This window comes from Cebus imitator, unplaced genomic scaffold (genome assembly GCF_001604975.1).
Source record: "Cebus imitator isolate Cc_AM_T3 unplaced genomic scaffold, Cebus_imitator-1.0 Scaffold59, whole genome shotgun sequence".
NCBI classification, from domain to species: domain Eukaryota; kingdom Metazoa; phylum Chordata; class Mammalia; order Primates; family Cebidae; genus Cebus; species Cebus imitator.
The window spans coordinates 5,827,499-5,845,636 of NW_016107374.1; the positions used below are offsets into that span (position 1 = coordinate 5,827,499).

Consider the following 18,138-nt stretch of genomic DNA (forward strand, 5'->3'; position numbering starts at 1 on the left):
TTGGCTTACTGCAACCTCTGCCTCCCAGGTTCCGGCAATTCTCTTGCCTCAGCTTCCTGAGTAGCTGGGTTTACAGGTGTATACCACCATGGCAAGCTAATTTTTGTATTTTTAGTAGAGACAGGATTTCACCATGTTGGCTAAGATGGTCTCGATCTCTTGACCTCATGATCCGCCGTCTTCGGCCTCCCAAAGTGCTGGGATTACATGGACTTTGGGGATGGGAGGGGGCAGTGAGGGAAGGAGTGTGTGTGTGTGTGTGTGTGTGTGTGTGTGTGTGTGTGTATAGTCACATAAAAATAAAGTCATTCTTATGCCTTTGCATTCTCCTAGCTTAGCTCCCACTTACGGGTGAGAACATATGATGGTTGGTTTTCCATTCCTGAGTTACTTCACTTAGAATAATAGTCTCCAGTCCCATCCAGGTTGCTACAAATGCAATTAATTCATTTTTTATGGCCGAGTAGTATTCCATCATATGTATATATCACAATTTCTTTTCCCACCTGTTGATTCTCTTTTAGATTTTAATTTAAATAACATCTTAAAGAGATTTGCACTGTCAATCCTTACTCCCGCCCCTTGCCTTACCTTATTTTGTTTTCTTCCTAATACCTATCACTGATTCAAATGTTCGCATTTATTTGTTTAAAGTCTTCCTTCCCACTGAAATGACGTCAGGGTTTTTTGTTTTGTTTAAATGCTGAATTCTCGGTGCCTGGCATATAGTAGTCGCTCGATGCATGTTTGTTGAATGAAAGAACAATGCTTGGCGCGAAGTCAGAGCTTAGCATAAGTGATAGGCAGGAGAGCTGATGGGCTGAAGAGCAGGTACGTAGACCTCCGTCTTGGGCGCCGCAAGTCAGTAGCGTGAGCAAGTGCACCCAGGGGCAGACCGGGGGGCGTGGCGGGGGCGTGGCCGCCCGCCCGGAACCCTAGAGCGACTGCGGCGGCGGTTTCCGGCCATAGCGGACACTTCCCGTGGAGGGACTGTCCCGTGGCACCCAGCGGAGCCGAAGAGAACGTGGAGCGCCGGGAGCGGCGACGATGAACGACTGCAGCCTAGAGGAGTTCCGTCGGCGCTGGCAGGAGGAGCTGGCGCAGGCCCAGGCGCCGAGGAAGTGGCGGCGGCCCGAGGCTGCCGAGAGGCGGGCGCGACGGCCGGAGGTGGTCCCCGGGCGCAGCGAACAGGCCTCGGGGGACCCGGCGCTGGCCCAGGGTCTCCTGGAGGGCGCAGGGAGGCCTCCGGCGGCGCGGGCGACTCGGGCCGAGGTGCAGGACGTGGCGAGCCGGTCCCGTTTTGCTCGGGCCCGCGAGGGCGCCGGGGGCGGGGAGCAGCTGGTGGACCAGCTCATCCGCGACCTGGTGAGTGGCCGTCGCCTCTCGCCGAGGCCCGCGCCCGCCCCTGCCCTCAGGACAAACCCCTGCAGTGATTTGGAGAGTAACTGTGTGCCTCTAGTTGCCCGAGAAAATGAGTAGACGCACAAACACCGATGTTTGTGCGTGCATAGGGTCTTTCTGGAAGCAGCGCTTCTCAGTCGGGGCGATTTTGTTCCCCCAGATTTGGCAATGTCTGCAGAGATTTTTGGGTATCTCATCGGGGTGTGTATGTGTGCATGTTACTGGGCATCTAGTGGGTAGAGGCCAGAGATGCTCGTGAACATCCTACAGTGCACAACAGGACAGCACGCACAAAAAATTATCTAGGCCAAAATGTCAGCGAGTGTGTGTGGGGTTGAGAAATCCTGCTCTTGAAAGCTGCCTAAACTTTGAACAAAGGTTGCTTTTGAAAAGGAGGACCCAGGTAATGAATAGGAAGGAATTTTAACTTTTCTTTGCATACTGTTTGAACTAATTTTTGTAACCGTGCACGTATTCAAAAAGATTCAGAAAAAAAGGAAGGAGAGGGGGAAGAACTCTTGGGCACTTTCATTAGGATTTCTTATCTTTTTGTGGGGCGTAGATCCCTTGGAGAATCTGGAGGAAGCTGGGGACCCTCTGTCGGTTAAAAATAATCCCCTTGAGAAAGTTGGGAAAATCCAGATCACCTGAAATGCATCCGTGGCTCCCAGGTTAAGAGGTCAAGGCAGCAGGTTTTAATGGTTTGATTTAAATTAGGCTCAAAGAAAGGCTCTACGGCTTCTAATTGGGAACAATTCTCTCCTCTCCCTCTCCCACCTCTCCCTCCCTCCGTCCCTCTCTCTCTCTCTTTTTTTGAGACAGGGTTTTGCTCTGTTCTCTCTCTCTCTTCCTTTGTCTTTCTTTTCTTTCTCTCTCTCTCTTTTCTTTTCTTTTTCTTTTNCCTGGGTTCAGGCAATTCTCCTGCCTCAGCCTCCTGAGTAGTTGGGATTACAGGCACGCGCCACCATGCCCAGCTAATTTTTTGTAGTTTTAGTAGAGATGAGGTTTCACCGTGTTGACCAGGATGGTCTCGATCTTTTGACCTTGTGATCCACCCGCCTCGGCCTCCCAAAGTGCTGGGATTACAGGCGTGAGCCACCACGTCCGGCACCTTCTTAAGAGTTTCTATGCTGGACCAGGCATGGTAGCTCACGGCTATAATCCTAGCACTTTGGGAGGATGAGGCAGGTGGATTCCTTGAGTCCAGGAGTTTGAGACCAGCCTAAGAAACATGGCAAAACCCTGTTTGTAAAAAAAAAAAATTGCCACATTTAGTGGCACATGCCCATAGTCCCAGCTACTTAGGGGGCTGAGGCAGGAGGATCGCTTGGACGTGGGAGATCAAGGCTGCAGTAAGCCAAGATCATGCCACTGCACTCCAGCCTTGGTGACAAAGTGAGACCCTGTTTTTATTGTGAAAGGATGCTTAGTTTTTTCAAATCTTTTTATGCCTCTATTAAGATGATTATACAGCTTTTGTCTTTCATTCTATTGATATGATATATGATGTTTATTAATTTGTGTATGTTGAACCATCCTTGCATTCCTAGGATAAATCCCACTTGATCATGGTGTGTTATCTTTTTGATGTATTGTTGAATTTGTTTGCTAGTATTTTGTGGAGGATTTTTGCGTCTATGTTCATTAGGAATATCGGCCCGTAGTTTTCTTTTTTGTCATGCCCTTTTCTGTTTTCTTTTTTGTCATGTCTTTTTCTGTTTTCTTTTTTCTTTTTTTTTTTTTTTTGAGACAGGGTCTTGCTCTGTTGCTCAGGCTAGAGTGCAGTGTTGCCCTCTCAGCTCACTGCAGCTTCAAACTGTCTGGCTCAAGCCATCCTCCTGCCTCAGTATCCTGAGTAGCTGGGACTACACGCAGGTGCCACCACACAGATAATTTTTTAAATTTTTTGGTAGCGACAAGGTCTCCCTGTGTTGCCCAGTCTGGTTTCAAACTCCTGGGCTCAAGTGATCCTCTTAGTTGGGAATAATTCTTTAAGTGGCAAGCTGTTTCAATAATGGCCTATTATTTTATGTAATATGTAGTTTACTCAAATGACATTAATCGCTACTGTTTGAGTTTTTACCAAGTGTTTGGTCCTACGCTCTGCCCTAATTCGAACACAACAATCCTGTGAGGTAGGTTTTAACTCTCCTTTTACAGATGAAGAAACTCATAGATTCTTTGTAACTTGCCCAGAGTTATCTCACTGATAGATTCTGGGGATTCAGGTTTTTTCAGCTCCAGGTTTCACCAAGTTAAACTTGAGTTGGCATAAGAATCACGGGAGGCTTTGTTAAAATATAGGGTCTGGGCCTTCCCCAGACCTGCTAACTCCATCACCAAGGAAGGGGCCCTGAAACCTAATGACTGGCTTCATCAGGCAAGTGTAAGACGTTGTACTCTATAGCTTCCAGGTCCTGATTCTCAAGGCTTTCCCGTTGTAACCCTTAGAGGTAGAGGCATTGATACCAAAAATAGTAAAGAAGTAAATCAAGTACAGTTGACCCTTGAACAGCGTGGGGATTAGGGGCACTGACCTCCTTGCAGTCAAAAATCTGCATATATTATTTGACTCTCCCAAAACTTAACCATGAATAGCCTACTGTTGACCAGAAGCCTTACTGATAACAGTCCATTAACTCGTATTGTGTATCTTATGTGTGTTATATACCGTAGCCTTACAATAAGGTAAGCTAGAGGAGAAAGCGTCCTTAAGAAAATTATAAGAGAAAATGTATTTACTATTTATTAAGTGGAAATGGCTGATCACAAAGGCCTTCATTCTCATTGCCTTCACACTGGGTAGGCGGTGGCAGTGGCTGCTGCTGCGAAGGAGAGATTGTCTTGCTGTTTTAGTGGTGGCAGAGGCACATCTGATGTAATGTTTATGGAAAAAACGTGCATATAAGTGGACGGACCTACGTGGTTCAAACCCGTGGTGTTCAAGGGTCTGCCGTATTCTAAAAACAGAAGGAGCCTGTGTACTGGAGGATCTAGAGGGCACATCCGAATCTATTTCATGTTGCTGGAAAAGGCCTGCCCTGTCTTCCTGGAATTCATGTCCCTGGTCTCCTCTGCCCCCTTCAGAATCACCATATTAGGTACTACTAGGCTTTACTATGAGTAGCATACAACCTTTGGGGCACCTCTAATTTTAAAGAGGACTTTGTAGGCCGGGTGTAGTGGTACACACCTGTAATCCCAGCACTTTAGAGGCTGAGACAGGAGGATCGCTTGAGCCCAGTAATTCAAGACCAGCCTGGGCAACATAGTGAAACCCCGTCTCTGCAAACAATTTTTAAAAATTAGCTACATGTGGTGGTGCACCCCTTTAGTTCTAGCTACTTGGGAGGCTGAGGTGGGAGGATCGCTTGAGCCCAGGAGGTTGAGGCTGCAGTGAGCCATGATTGTACCACTGTACTTCAGCCTGAGCGACAGAGTAGGACCCTGTCAAAAAGAGGCAAAAAACAGACTGTGTGGCTGGGCAAGGTGGCTCATGCCTATAATCCTAGCACTTTGGGAGGCCGAGGTGGGTGGATCTCTTGAGCTCAGGAGCTCCAGACCAACCTGGGCAACATGGAGAAACCCCATCTGTACAGAAATTGGCCAGGCATAGTTGCAGGCTCCTGTAGTCCTAGCCACTTGGGAGGCTGACATGGGAGGACTGATTGAGCGTGGGAGGTCAAGACTGCAGTGAGCCAGAATCAAACTATTGCACTCCAGCCGAGGAAAACTCTGTCTCAAAAACAAACAAGACTTTGCAATCATCAGTAACGCTGCTATAAATAAAGTGATAATTCATTGTTTGCGTACTTACTGTCTCCTTGGTACTGTCTTAAGGGTTTAGAGACATTATAGTTTTCATTTCTCCCAACAACTCTTTCAAGTGATTATTTTCAACAGATTTGTAGATAAGCATTAGGAAAGTAACTGATTTTTGGATAATAAACCTGCTCCTTATCTCCAGTCTGATAAATGATGACAGGGTTTATGGAAAAGGCTTGGATCCCTGTGTCAGTGGTTGCAAGCCCAGAGCACATAGAGCTAAGGCAGGTGATGCACGTGAGTGAGGCAGGCTGGGAGTTGCACAGTAGGTCCTTTTTCCCAGCTCATGAGGTGTTTTTATGTGTTCTGGTCATAGTTTTATAATAATTTGTTTCATAGTGGCAACTGTTCTTTTTGTCATATTAAACATGTCTGATATTGTAGGAATTGTCTTGAAACGTGGCCGTCTTGGTCTTGTTTTCCCACTTTTAAAAGTTTTTAAGCTCAAACTGTGTATTGACATATGTAAGTCCTAAATGCACAGCTTTATTTTTATTTATTTATTTTTTTGAGTCTTGCTCTGTTGCCCAGTCTGGAGTGCAGTGGTGCAATCTTGGCTCACTGCAACTTCCGCCTCCCAGGTTCAAGCAATTCTTCTGCCTCAGCCTCCTGAGTAGCTGGGATTACAGGTGCACACCACTATGCCCAGCTAATTTTTGTATTTTTAGTAGAGACAGGGTTTCACCATGTTGGTCAGGCTGGTCTCAAACTCCTGACCTTGTGATCTGCCTGCCTCTGCCTCCCAAAGTGCTGGGATTACAGACGTGAGCCACTGTGCCTGATTGCTTGATGAATTTTCAAGTGTACACATCCATGTAAGCAGCAGCCAGGTCGCAGGGCACTATTATCAGCATGTCAGAACCGCATCCCCCACCCTGAGTTCCCTTCCCCCCAAAGGTAACCACTCACCTGACTTTTTTTTTTTTTTTTTTTTGAGACAGGGTTGTTCTGTCACCTAGGCTGGAGTGCTCTGGTGCAATCTTGGCTCACTGCAACCTCCACCTCCTGCGTTCAAGCAATTCTTGTGCCTCAGCCTCCCAAGTAGCTGTGACTACAGGCATGCATTGCCCTGGCCGGCTAATTTTTGTATTTTTAGTAGAGACAGGGTTTCACTGTGTTGGCCAGGCTGGTCTCGAACTCCTGGCTTCATGTAATCTGCCTGCCTTGGCCTCCCAAAATGCTGGGACTAAAGGTGAGCATCCGTGTCTGGCCTCACCTGACTTCTATCACCACCTTTAGTTTATTTTTGAACTGTATATTAAGTGGAGTCATACAGCATATACTCATGTGTCTGAGTTCTTGTGAATGGCATTTATCTGTGAGATTGATCTCTATGAATATGCTACATTTTATCTACTGTTGATGGGAATTGCTGCTAGTTTGTTGATAGCCAGCTTGGGATTCTCAGAAATGATGACACCATAACTGTTTTGAAGATCTTTTGGAAAATGTGTCCACATTTTTTCTGAGTATTCACTTGGGAGTGGAATTGGTGGGCTATAAGGCATGCATAGATTAGCCTTGGTAGATACAGTTTTCCAAAGTGGTTGTACTGGTTTTCTCACTCTTGATAGTGACTCGTTTATGTGGAATGTAGTATTTCACCTTCTTCTTTGCCATGATGAGATGACATGACGGCAGAACTTGACCACAGCATGAGCGAGATGATAAAGACACATTGGGAAATACATGCTATGGCTGAGGTCAGGGTAGTAGCCACTGCCCCCATTAGCTGGTTATTGCCCTGTGGGAATGTGGTCCTAGTGTTGTAAGGTCTTTAGATTTTTAAAAAATTGGGAATATGTATTTTTATGTGGACTCTCAGTTTTTTCTGCATGAGAAAACCATCCAAGCTGGGCATGGTGGCACACACCTGTACTCCCAGCTGCTGGGGGAACTGAGGCAGGAGGATTGCTTGAACCCAAGAGTTTGAGACCAGCCTGGGCAACATAGATTCTGTCTCACTTAAAAACCACCATCCAAAACTTTGGCTTCAAACAACCACTATTTAGCTCGCCATTTTGTAGGCTGGCAGCTTGGTCTAGGCATGGGTGAGCTCACTCATGCATCTGAGGTTAGCTGCAGTCACCCAGGCTGGTCTGCTTCTGGGGTTGGCTAATTGGCTGTGTGTGTGTGTGTGTGTGTGTGTGTGTGTGTGAGAGAGAGAGAGAGAGAGAGAGAGAGAGAAAGAGAAGAGGTAGGGGGAGAGGGAGAGATGGAGAGGGAAGGAGAGAGAGGTGTGTGTCTGGGTTATGAGTTATCATACAGCAGCTTAGCCCCAAGTGGGCCTTCTCAGAATTATGAGAGCATCAAGAGGGCGAGCCCCAGTGGCCAGATACAGTGGTGCTTTTGAAATCTGCATAGGTCACGTTTGTCATTGTCATGTGGCCAAGTCCAGAGTCAGTGTGGATTTACCCAAGTGCTTGGTTACAGAGAGACATGAACAAATATGGGGCCATCACTGTGTCAGTCTACCTCACAAACTCTTCCCATTTTTAATTTTTGGTAACTAAAAAATTAATAAAATTTTAGGTACTAACACTGCAGGTTAAACAAAACCTGTCTGTGGGCTAGATCTGCTTTGGGTAGCCATATTATTGTTTTTGCCTTGTGCCTTCCCAAGAATCCTTTCTTCATCCACAGGTGGCTCCTGAAAGGAAGAGTTTGTTCCATTTGGGACTCCCCAGAATCCCTAACAGAAGCTGATCCAGTTGACATGAATGGGAAATAAAATCCAGTATCACCTTCTTACACTTTCTCCCTGCCCCGGTTTCTTCTCAACCTTTGGCACACTTTCATTAGTGTACCCGGTTGTATTTCTGGTGCAGTCTCCTCCACTTGAGAGTCTTCTGTGTCTATCACTAGAGTGAGAACAACTAGTAAGTTAGCAATCAAGAGTGAAGTTGCCTTTGGCTAGGCAGGTGAGCAGTGCTGCCTTCGAGTGTCATCTGGCTGGGTATAGGCCAGAACCTCTGATGGGCAAGCAAAGCTGACATGAAAACGTAGGACTGAGCCGGGCACGGTGGCTCACGCCTGTAATCCCAGCACTTCGGAAGGCCAAGGAGAGTGGATCACAAGGTCAAGAGATCAAGACCATCCTGGCCAACATGGTGAAACCCTGTCTCTGCTAAAATACAAAAAACTAGCTGGGCGTGGTGGTGCGCGCCTGTAGCTCCCAGCTACTTGGGAGGCTGAGGCAGGAGAATTGCTTGAACCTGGGAGGCAGAGGTTGCAGTGAGCCAAGATCACGCCACTGCACTCCAGCCTGGTGACAGAGCGAGACTCTGTCTCAAAAAAAAAAAAAAAGAAAAGAAAACGCAGGACTCCTCCCAATCTTCATCTTTTATGAAGCTTTTAATAATAGTGCTTAGCATCCATTTCTTTTTAGGTGGTGAGTTGGGAATACCGAAATTGGCACTTGATAGTGTTGTTAGTGTAAGTAAACTAACGAAAGAAACGACACATCCCTGGTCAGAATTTCAGAGGCAGTAGGCACTTTCTCTGCTGTTGTTTTCCCTTCTCTCTTCATAACCCAGGCTTCTTGGAGGTAATGGATATACCTGAGTACAATTGCAAGTGTGCTGCTTTCTTCAGTGGAGTGGTTGTGATATCCACTTGCTTGGGCCCCATTTTTATTTAGGTGGTATATCAGGACTCTGGGCTGTAAGCAGCAAGCACCCAGCTCAGACAGGCTTAAAAAACCCAAACTGACTTAACCCAAACTGGAATTTGTTGATTGGTGTAACTCAAAATTCCACGTGGTAGTGTTTGTTTTGGGTGCTTACCTAAGGTAAGTAGGAGTCGCCTTCTCTTAATCCTATTTTCCGTTTGTTGGCTTTATTCACACACAGGCTCTCCTCTGGTGAAAAATGGCTACCAGCAACTCTAGTCTTACGTTCTATCTGCTTAGCAACTCAGGAAAGAGAGCAACAAGTCATGAACCTAAATTCCCACTGGTGAAAACTGGGTCATGGGTCCACCTTTGAGCCAATCACTGATTCAGATTGACCAGGCTTGTATTCATTGCCCATTCCTGAAGATAAAGGTGAGGTCAGCTCCACCTAAATCGTGTTGATTAAGAGTGGGAGTGGGATGGTTTCCGCAAGAGAGGAAGTGGATGTTGGGCAGGAAAAACCATCAATAACTGATACCCACTTGAGGTGGGTGTGTGACACAGCACTAACTCTGAGAGTACAGCAGGCTCACCTTATCCACTGGGGTTACACTTCAGGAACCCCAGTGGGTGCTTGAAAATGCAGATAGTACTGAACCCTATATATACCATGTCTTTTTCCAGTACACACAGACCAATGATAAAGTTTATAAACAAGGCACAGTAAGAGATTAACAGCAACAACAAAAAAATGGAATAATTACAACAATATACTATGATAAACATGAATGTGGGGGTCTCATAATATTGTACTGTAAGTAACTGATGCTGTAGAAAGCAAAACTGGATAAGGGGGGACGACTGTTTTCTGTTCATCTGACATATATTCATTGATCAGCTCGGTGCTGGGGAATCAGCAGTAAACAGAATGGCTCCTTGTCTTCAGAGAGCCCTAAAGTCTTGTTTCTTTTAACTAAAAACATGACGTTAATGGAGTCAGGACGGCCTTGGCTATGGGGCTGGGCTCTGCAGTCTGGTAGGCCCGAGTTCAGGTTCAGGCTCTGCTGCTATCAGTTTGCCTTGGGCAGGTTAATTTACCCTGTCTTAGCTGTCAAATGATGATCATGTTGGTACCTGTCTTATGAAGATGCAATGAAATAAGGCATGGAACTTAGCACCAAGCCTGGAGTACAGAAAGGGGCCAATACAGTTCAGCTGATGCTATTACAATTAGTACTCAGAAGAGTTTGCTATGCTATTTTACTTCTTTGCTGAAACTTACCACTGATAAGCCCTTAGCTTCCACCTCTTGTGAAACTGAGGGGTGGGATCTGTTGCCTTACCATTCTGCCTCCACCTGCCTTACTAGCACGGTTAGGGGCCCTGTCTACATTTGCTGAGTTGAAATAACATGGGCAAAATTATCTGCTTCTGACAGCAACTTTATAAAGAGGCTCTGTGATGATTAGAACCCTTGAACATTCAAAGCATCCTTCCAGGTTAAGATATGGAGTTTTAGGGCTGCTATAAGTTTTAATACTGCTAACAATATTTATCACTCCGCATGTCAATATTTAACCTGTCAGATCCTGCATTTATGTTGCCAACAAGATAGATTTAATGGCTTAACTTTCTTCTGTTTTTAAGTTAAATACAAATAAGGAAGCTCCCTAATGTAAACACTTTTCTTCTGGCTAAGAAAAGTGAGACAGCAAACCAAACCAAATGTGTACTCATGAACTGACTTACCTGGAATAACATCCTTGCCTCTTTCCTGTCCTTTGCCTGCCTCTTAAAGCTCAGCTTGAGTTCCATCTCCCGTGTTAATTCTTCCCTGATTTCTTCAGCCCAAATTTCTCCCTTTCCCCCAACTAAAAAGTCCTTATCTTCAGTGCCATTCGGTTTTTCACGTTATCCACGAATTCGTAAATAGAAACGGGCCTCTGCTTACGAACGTTTTGAAATGAGGCGTGTGTATACTAGAACAACTGTGACTTCCATCAGGTCTTTTTTGGAAGGATCTGCTGCGTGAATCAGCTTGGGTTTCATTCATTCATCCCGCAGATATTTATTAAGTGTCTTCTTAAATACCAGCCACTGTTCTAGGCACTGAGAATATAGCATCGAATAAGACAGAAAAAAGCCTGTGCCCTTGTATAACTTACATTCAGGGGAAGAGAGAGTTAGACAATGGACAAATAATTGTCAGGTAATGAATAAATGTTCTGGGGAAAAAATCGGAGTGGATAGAGTGTATCTGCCAGGGGAGGGGCTGTAATTTTCAATAGTGCTGTCCAACAAAGTCTTTCTGGGAAGGTCACATTTTGTGGAAAACTTAAAGGAGGTGAGGGAGTGAACATGCAGAGAACAGGATGAGGGGATTCTAGGCCCAGAAGGCAAGTGAAAGGTTCTGTGGTGGCCAGGACCCACACTTAGTTCAATGCTCTGTTCCCTTGAAATTTTTAATCATTTTTGACCGAGAGGCCCACAAATTCTATAGCCAGTCCTGATGGTGGGAATGTGCCTGCAGTGTCTGGGACCCTTAATGTGAATGTCTATGCATTTCACAGACAAAACCATGCCCACTGTGGTACCCCTCTGGAGCCTGAAGCTTCTCCTCTTCCTGTCTTCTCTCTCTCCTGTGTTCTAAAGCTCAGATCCCAGTTTAGACTAAAAAGGGGCTCAAAGCAGAGGCCGAGCCCATTTTGCTTCACACCGTCCTCCTTCACCACCACACCCAGCCTCCTGGGTGTTCCCCCAGCACTTGCTCGTCTTTACATTGGCGTCTTCTACCTTCTTTCCTTGCCAGAGTCCCCAGGGGAGTGAGAATGTGTCTTGAAGCTGGAAAGCCTATTCCCACAAAAAAAGGATAAATCAAATTCCATGGACCTTTATTGTGCATCTACTGTGTGCAAGGCACTGAGCTAGTTAAATTCTGTAGTATGATAGTTCACTTATATCACCCGCACTTGTGATCAACACATATTTATTGAATACCTTTTGCTCTCCCTTATAGCTAGGCATGGGGATTAGGTTAAACATTAAGAGATAAATTGGTTTTTTGTGCACTGCTTGGGAGCTTAGCCGCTCTTTATAGCATTGTTTGTTAGGAGAAATGATTTCCAACTTCTATATAGTTGGCTTACTAATGAACTTTGGAGTACCTTGGGGGATGATTTATATTGCCTGTTGTAGTCTCCTGTATTTATTTCATTTTACATGACAGTGACTTGTCTCTATAAAGATTTTAGCTCTCTTAGTGTAGACACTATTTCTTAAATACTTGCTAACAGCACCTCTCTCCCCCTAGCACCTGGTGTGGCCCTGAATTTAGATAGTATTTTGAACATAAATTATCTTACTTTAAAAATGTGTTGCTTTTGTGTGTCTGTGAAAATATCACATGCTCACTGTAGAAATATTTAGGAAATTCAGAAGAACAGAAATAAGAAAATAAAAATCTTTAGTAATATCATTGCTTAGAGGCTACCATTGTTAACATTTTGGTGTGTTTCCAACATTTGTTTTTTGTTTTTTATTTGAGACAGGATCTCTGTCTTTTGTCTGAGCAGGAGTGCGGTGGTGTGATCATGGCTCACTGTAGCCTCGACCTTCCAAACTCAAGTGATCCTCCCACCTCAGCCTCCTGAGTAGCTGGGAGGCGCCACCACACCTGGCTAATTTGTTTTAATTTTTTCTAGAGAGGATGGCTAACTGTGTTACCTGGGCTGGTCTTGAACTCCTGGCCCCTAATGATCTGCCCACCTTGGTCACCCAAACTGTTGGGATTACAGATGTGAGCCACTGTGCCTGGCCTATTTCTGACTTTTTTTTCTCTGTGTGTGTATAAGAATATATATTTCAAGACCAATTGTGGATTATAAATGCATGCCTATTTATCTTGACTGCCTTTCAGACCTTCTCCCTCCCCCACCCCCACAACCAGCCAACCAGTTTTTTTTACCTTCTCAAAGAAGACGCAGGTGAAACAGAAACTCATCTGTTTCTTCTATTGAGATTGTGTGGGTCTACTCCGCTCAGCTTTTGCAGTATGTGGAAAGTTGAGATAAACGCCTTTAGAGAACAGTCTCCTTTCAGTCTTAGATTTAGTAGAAATGTTATTGCAAATCTCTTCTTTGAACTCAAGGTGCTTTTCTTAGTTTCCTAAACCACCACCCAGAGGGTTCTTTCATGTTCTCTTTGCCCTGGAGATGTACATTGGGAACAAAAACCTTAAGTCAGTTTCTTTACTTTTTACTGCTTTGGCTCTTAGTAATTATCCCTTCTTCTATTAAACAAGAGAAGACAGATTAAGTTTCTAACAGTAAGGCACAAAACCAGTCCATTTACAGAATTAGTCTTACATTAGCACGTAGGAATACAAATCAGCCTCCCTGGGGATGGATCTCTTTGCAATTTCTCTCAGCGTTTTTGGAGTAAGTCCAGTAGACTTTGGGAAAATCTAGTATTCACTGACTTTAAGTTAACCAAGTAATATGACCCCTTTGTAGTTTTTTTTTTCCCCTTGATTAGGAAAGAGGGGATGGATAGATTTTTATATCTGCCTATGATGTAGGATTGTGTTGTCAACTTTTAATGTGCATGAGGATCGCTGGAGAAAAAGGTGCTTGAGGTGGGGTGCAGTGGTTCATGCCTGTAATCCCAGCACTCTGGGAGGCCGAGGTGGGCGGATCAGTTGAGGCCGGGAGTTCGAGACCAGCCTGGCCAACATGGCAAAACCCTGTCTCTACTAAAAACTACAAAAATTAGCTAGGTGTGGTGATGCGTGCCTGTAATCTCAGCTACTTGTGAGGCTGAGACACAAGAATCAGTTGAATCCGGGAGGCGAAGGTTTCATTGAGCCAAGATTGTGTCACTGCACTCTAGCCTGGGTAACAGAGTGAGACTCTGTCTCAAAAAAAAGAAAAAAAAAAAGTGGTACATTAGCCCTATCCCTGGAAATGCAGGGCAGTAGGTCTGGGTAGGGCCCTGGGCATTTTTTTTTTTAATTCCACAGGTGATTTTGATGTGTAATACAGGACAAAATTCTGCAGTAGTGATACAGAATCGATGTCTGAGCCATTGTCGAAGAACTAAAAGCAAGGTTGTATGTCATCAAACTGATACTTTTCCTAACATTGAAGAAATACTAATATTTTGAATTTATTGGTCTCCTATAGAATAAATTTGGCTAGTCTCACACTGCTGGGAGCACTACTGCAAAATTATTTTCTCTAAACATTGTAGCCACATTTATATTTTTATAGTTTGACCAAATTTCCCTATATTCATATTTCCAGTGTCTTTAATTCCTTTTCCTTCTTCTTGGAATATCTTTGTTTCCAAAATGCCAGGATGTCCATTTTCATGTTTTTAAGTCAGTATAGAGTTGGGTTAATGTGGATGGCTTTAACCCACACAACCTTTTGGATGGTTGTGTGCTTCACAGTAGTCTAGGTGGAAGACTGATAGCACCTTTTATTTGTTTTTTATTTTTAATTGATGCATTATAGTTGTACATATTTATGGGGCACAGTGTGATACATGTATACAATGTATGTGGACCAAATCAGGGTAATTAACATATCTGTCACCTAAAACAGTTATTATTTGTGTTGTAAACATTCAAAATTTGCTCTTCTAGCTATTTGAAAATATGCAATAAATTGTTGTGAATTATAGTCACCCTGTAGTGCTGCGGAACACCAGAACTCATGCCTCCTGTTTAGCTGCACATTTATATCCGTTAACCAACCTCTGGCTGATAGCATCTTTTAGATAAGAAAGTATTTCTCTGCACACTAGTAGCAAGTAGTATTTTTAACCTACATTTATGAACTGTGGGAAGTACCCAATCAGAGTGCCTAAGACATTCTGCTGCCGCTACAGTAGTAGGATTTATGTGGTAACTAGGCCACAGCTTTTGTCCAGGATGTGGCTTCATATCCTTGTCAAATCATGCACACCTATAAATGAGGTGTGTTTTCAACCACAGGGCCAAATATGCTCACAGCTCTGCCTCTTAGAAGGTGTTTCCCAAATGATATTTCCAATAATAACAAACCAAAGTTGATGAATCAGTTATTTAACCTTGAATTTACTCTGGTTTGTTGGTTGGCTGGTGTAGTAATGTCACTCACTTACCTGCATTCTAGTATCCTCCTTGAATAGGGGAGAGGGAAGTAGCTTACCTGGACTAATGTCTCTGGAGGTGTACAAAAGAACCCTTGGGAATATATTGAACACAGGACTATCACGGGTCATGTCTATTGCTTTTCAAAAAATAGACTCTGAGATGGAGATTTGCATGCAGGTGGTTTAGCAGGTTTTCTGTTCAGAGAGGTCCTGAACTGAGCAAGGGGACCAGGCCTTTGTACCCAGCCATGGACTAGTCATTGGATACAGGCTGCCTTAGGGGGGTGGGAGGGGTTGCAACTTGGGTGAGGCAGCTTGTTTGGCCAAAGGCATTGCCTAGGAACGGACTCAGCTATGATTCAACAGCAGGCAGCATTTTCATCTAGGGGAATGAGGGGGACCCGAAGAGGGCATCTGAGTGACCCGCTGCAGTATCTGTGACAAGGACCATTGATAGAATGTCTTCCTGGAATTATTCTAAGTGTGCAGCATGAAATTTGAGCATTTGGTCTCCTCACCTTGCGGAAGGGGGGGGTCTATATATTTCTTAAGATGTGGACCTTCCTTTAGTCTATTGGTTTCTGTTTTTTTCCCTGCCATTTTCCAGTGGTTAGCCATGGAAGGTCATCTACATGAAAGTCCGGGACTTGATCTCTTTTGGAGTTTAGATCGTAATTTTGAGGGCACACTTTTTTTTTGTCTGTTTTAAGTTTGGCTGTGTAAAGTCTTTCACAAAATTACAATTCAATGGTTTGAAACAGTGGTTGCCCTTCAGAACTTTTAAATGGTCAAGAACCATCATACTGCATGCATTGACAGTGAGAACAGCACGGGGTCTCATTTCTATTCTTAATGACATACTTATTTCATAGAGTGCTTTTATCTGTTTTGCAGATGAGGAAGCACAGATGCACTTAGCCTGGTTGCTTGTTGGTAAGGTGGCTGAGCAGGTTTATCAGTTTGAGTCTTTGCTCTGAACCTCCAAGCTGGATTGCATCCCAGAGATTATGGTGGTTGGGATCAAGGATACTGGTGGCAGGGCTAGGGTAATGCCAAGATACAGGCATTGTCTCCCATGATGAGGGTGGAGGCTAAGCCAGCTGAGCAGGCAAAAGATGGAAGGCTCGGGCGGGCACTGTGGCTCACCCCTGTAATCCCAGCACTTTGGGAGGCCGAGGTGGGCAGACTGCCTGAGGTCAGGAGTTCGAGACCAGCCTGGCCGGCATGGTGAAACCCCATCTCTACTAAAATACAAAAATTAGCCAGGCATGGTGGCAGGCGCCTGTAATCCCAGCTACTTGGAAGGCTGAGGCAGGAGGATCGCTTGAACCTGGGAGGTTGCAGTGAGCTGAGATCATGCCATTGCACTCCAGCCCGGGCAGCAGAGCAAGACCGTCTCAAAACAAAACAAAACAAACAACAACAACAACAAAACAAACTGGAAGGCTCCTGTTACCAGAAGTGTGACTTTTCTGCATCAGAATAGCTAAAAACGATGATGTCCTGTGCTTCTTTGGAGTAGTGTCAAGTCCAGAAAAGTTCATAGTGAGTCCTAAATGGGACCAGTTGAAGAAAGCAATGCCTGGCAAGTCTCTAACAGCAAAAGGCTAAACAAGACTTCAGATTCAGTGAACACAGGCTTTTCTTTGGCTTTATTTGTATGAGGATAAGGAACATTTTTCTCTTGTTTCTTTACCAAGTAGGTAAAATAGTCCTCTCCACAAAGTCAAAATCCAAAAAAGAAAGCAGGAGGAGGACCACAATTGCAAAGGAAAGTTTCATCTTGAGTGCGGCTTTCCTTGGCAAACAGCGACTCCCTCCAGTGTTGATTTGAGGAGTCTCAAGTTGTATCTAGGCTGAGAGAGAAAGTGATGCCTCTTTCTTGATGAGTGAAACCGATTAGTTGTGGGAGGGGACGGAGCCTGACATTAAACCAATGACTTTCCTTTATTTTTTTAGGCACGCACCCCTGAGCCTTCTAATTACACTTGCAGATTTTTTTTTTTTCCTGTGTTTTTCTGTACGGCCAAAATTTCTCTTGATTTAACATTCTGTTCTTTCTCTTTGCCCACAGAGAGCTGTCAACTCTTACTCTTTTTTTCCTCCAGAGAACCCTTTTGGCCTTCATCCTTTGCACTGTTTTTACAGTTAAATACTGCATTTCCTTTTTATGCTCTGGGATATCTTTTAGTCCTGAGACCCCTAGATGAACAGAAATTTCATTCCAGAAAAAATCTTTACCCTGAGTCTTGGTAGGGTCTAAATCAGTGCTTACACTCCCTTAAAAACAATGAGGCGATTTTTGTTTTGAGACAGCAGCCTTGCAATATGTAAGACTGCTGTGTTTGAGTGGTGAATTAACAATTTGCTTGCAAGCAATAAGTCATTGATGTCAGCCAAAGCTTATTAAAAATGGATTTTAGTAAGCGAATGCTATTGGGACAAAGAGCACAGCTTTTCCTAGCTTTGCAGAAGCACATACCAAAGTGAGCAGGTGGATTGGGAATAGGCAGAGGGGTACATACGTACATTTGGCCTTTTTCTGTTTCACACTCATATTTCTTTGTGCTACCAGGATTGTCATGGCAGCCTTATCTCTCAAGTAAAGCCCGTTACCTCATCCCTAATTGCTTATCCAAAGGCAGGCGAGCTCTGATTTCTCTGCATTAATAAATGACACCGAAGAAGAACTGCTTTGTTTGCACTGGCTCACTCAGGTTAACCAGCATAAGCCCCTGAGAGTGTTGGGAAACCTTGCACTTTGCCAGTGGTCAAGGAGAGGTGGCGTTCACTGCGATCGAGAGCAGTGTTGCGCTTGTTTACTTTTTGCTCATGTTTATAGTCCTGTTCCTTTCCCAGTGAAAACCCCTTCGTGACCTAAAGCAGCTTTTCTCTAGCTGTGGATACCCACTCCCTTCCTAGTGGGGAGTAGTGGCGATTGCCCTGGGAGAAGGGGTGGCCTCCCTGATTTCAAGGCTCACTTCCTGGGCTGCCTGCTGCTCACCTTTCCTTAGAGGTCAGGAGCCTCTCCACAGACCTTGGCACTGATTGCTGTGCCATACACAAGGCTGGAAGATAGCACCCCTGCTGCTCTGTGAAGCACGATGGGAAATGGTCATACGAGTTTCATAAGTGAATATGAGGAGTGGAGACGTGTGGGAGTC

The 18,138-nt window shown here is 44.6% G+C and overlaps 1 protein-coding gene across 1 annotated transcript in view; it reads left to right on the plus strand.

Annotated features, from left to right (window-relative positions):
- Positions 1-956: 956 nt before the first annotated feature.
- The window catches only part of FBXW8 (F-box and WD repeat domain containing 8), a 123,548-nt gene continuing 106,366 nt past the window's right edge, over positions 957-18,138 (plus strand). The window contains exon 1 of the mRNA XM_017529535.2: positions 957-1,365. Coding sequence (XP_017385024.1) covers positions 1,048-1,365 — 318 coding nt within the window. The 5' untranslated portion in view covers positions 957-1,047. The remainder of the gene's footprint in view (positions 1,366-18,138) is intronic.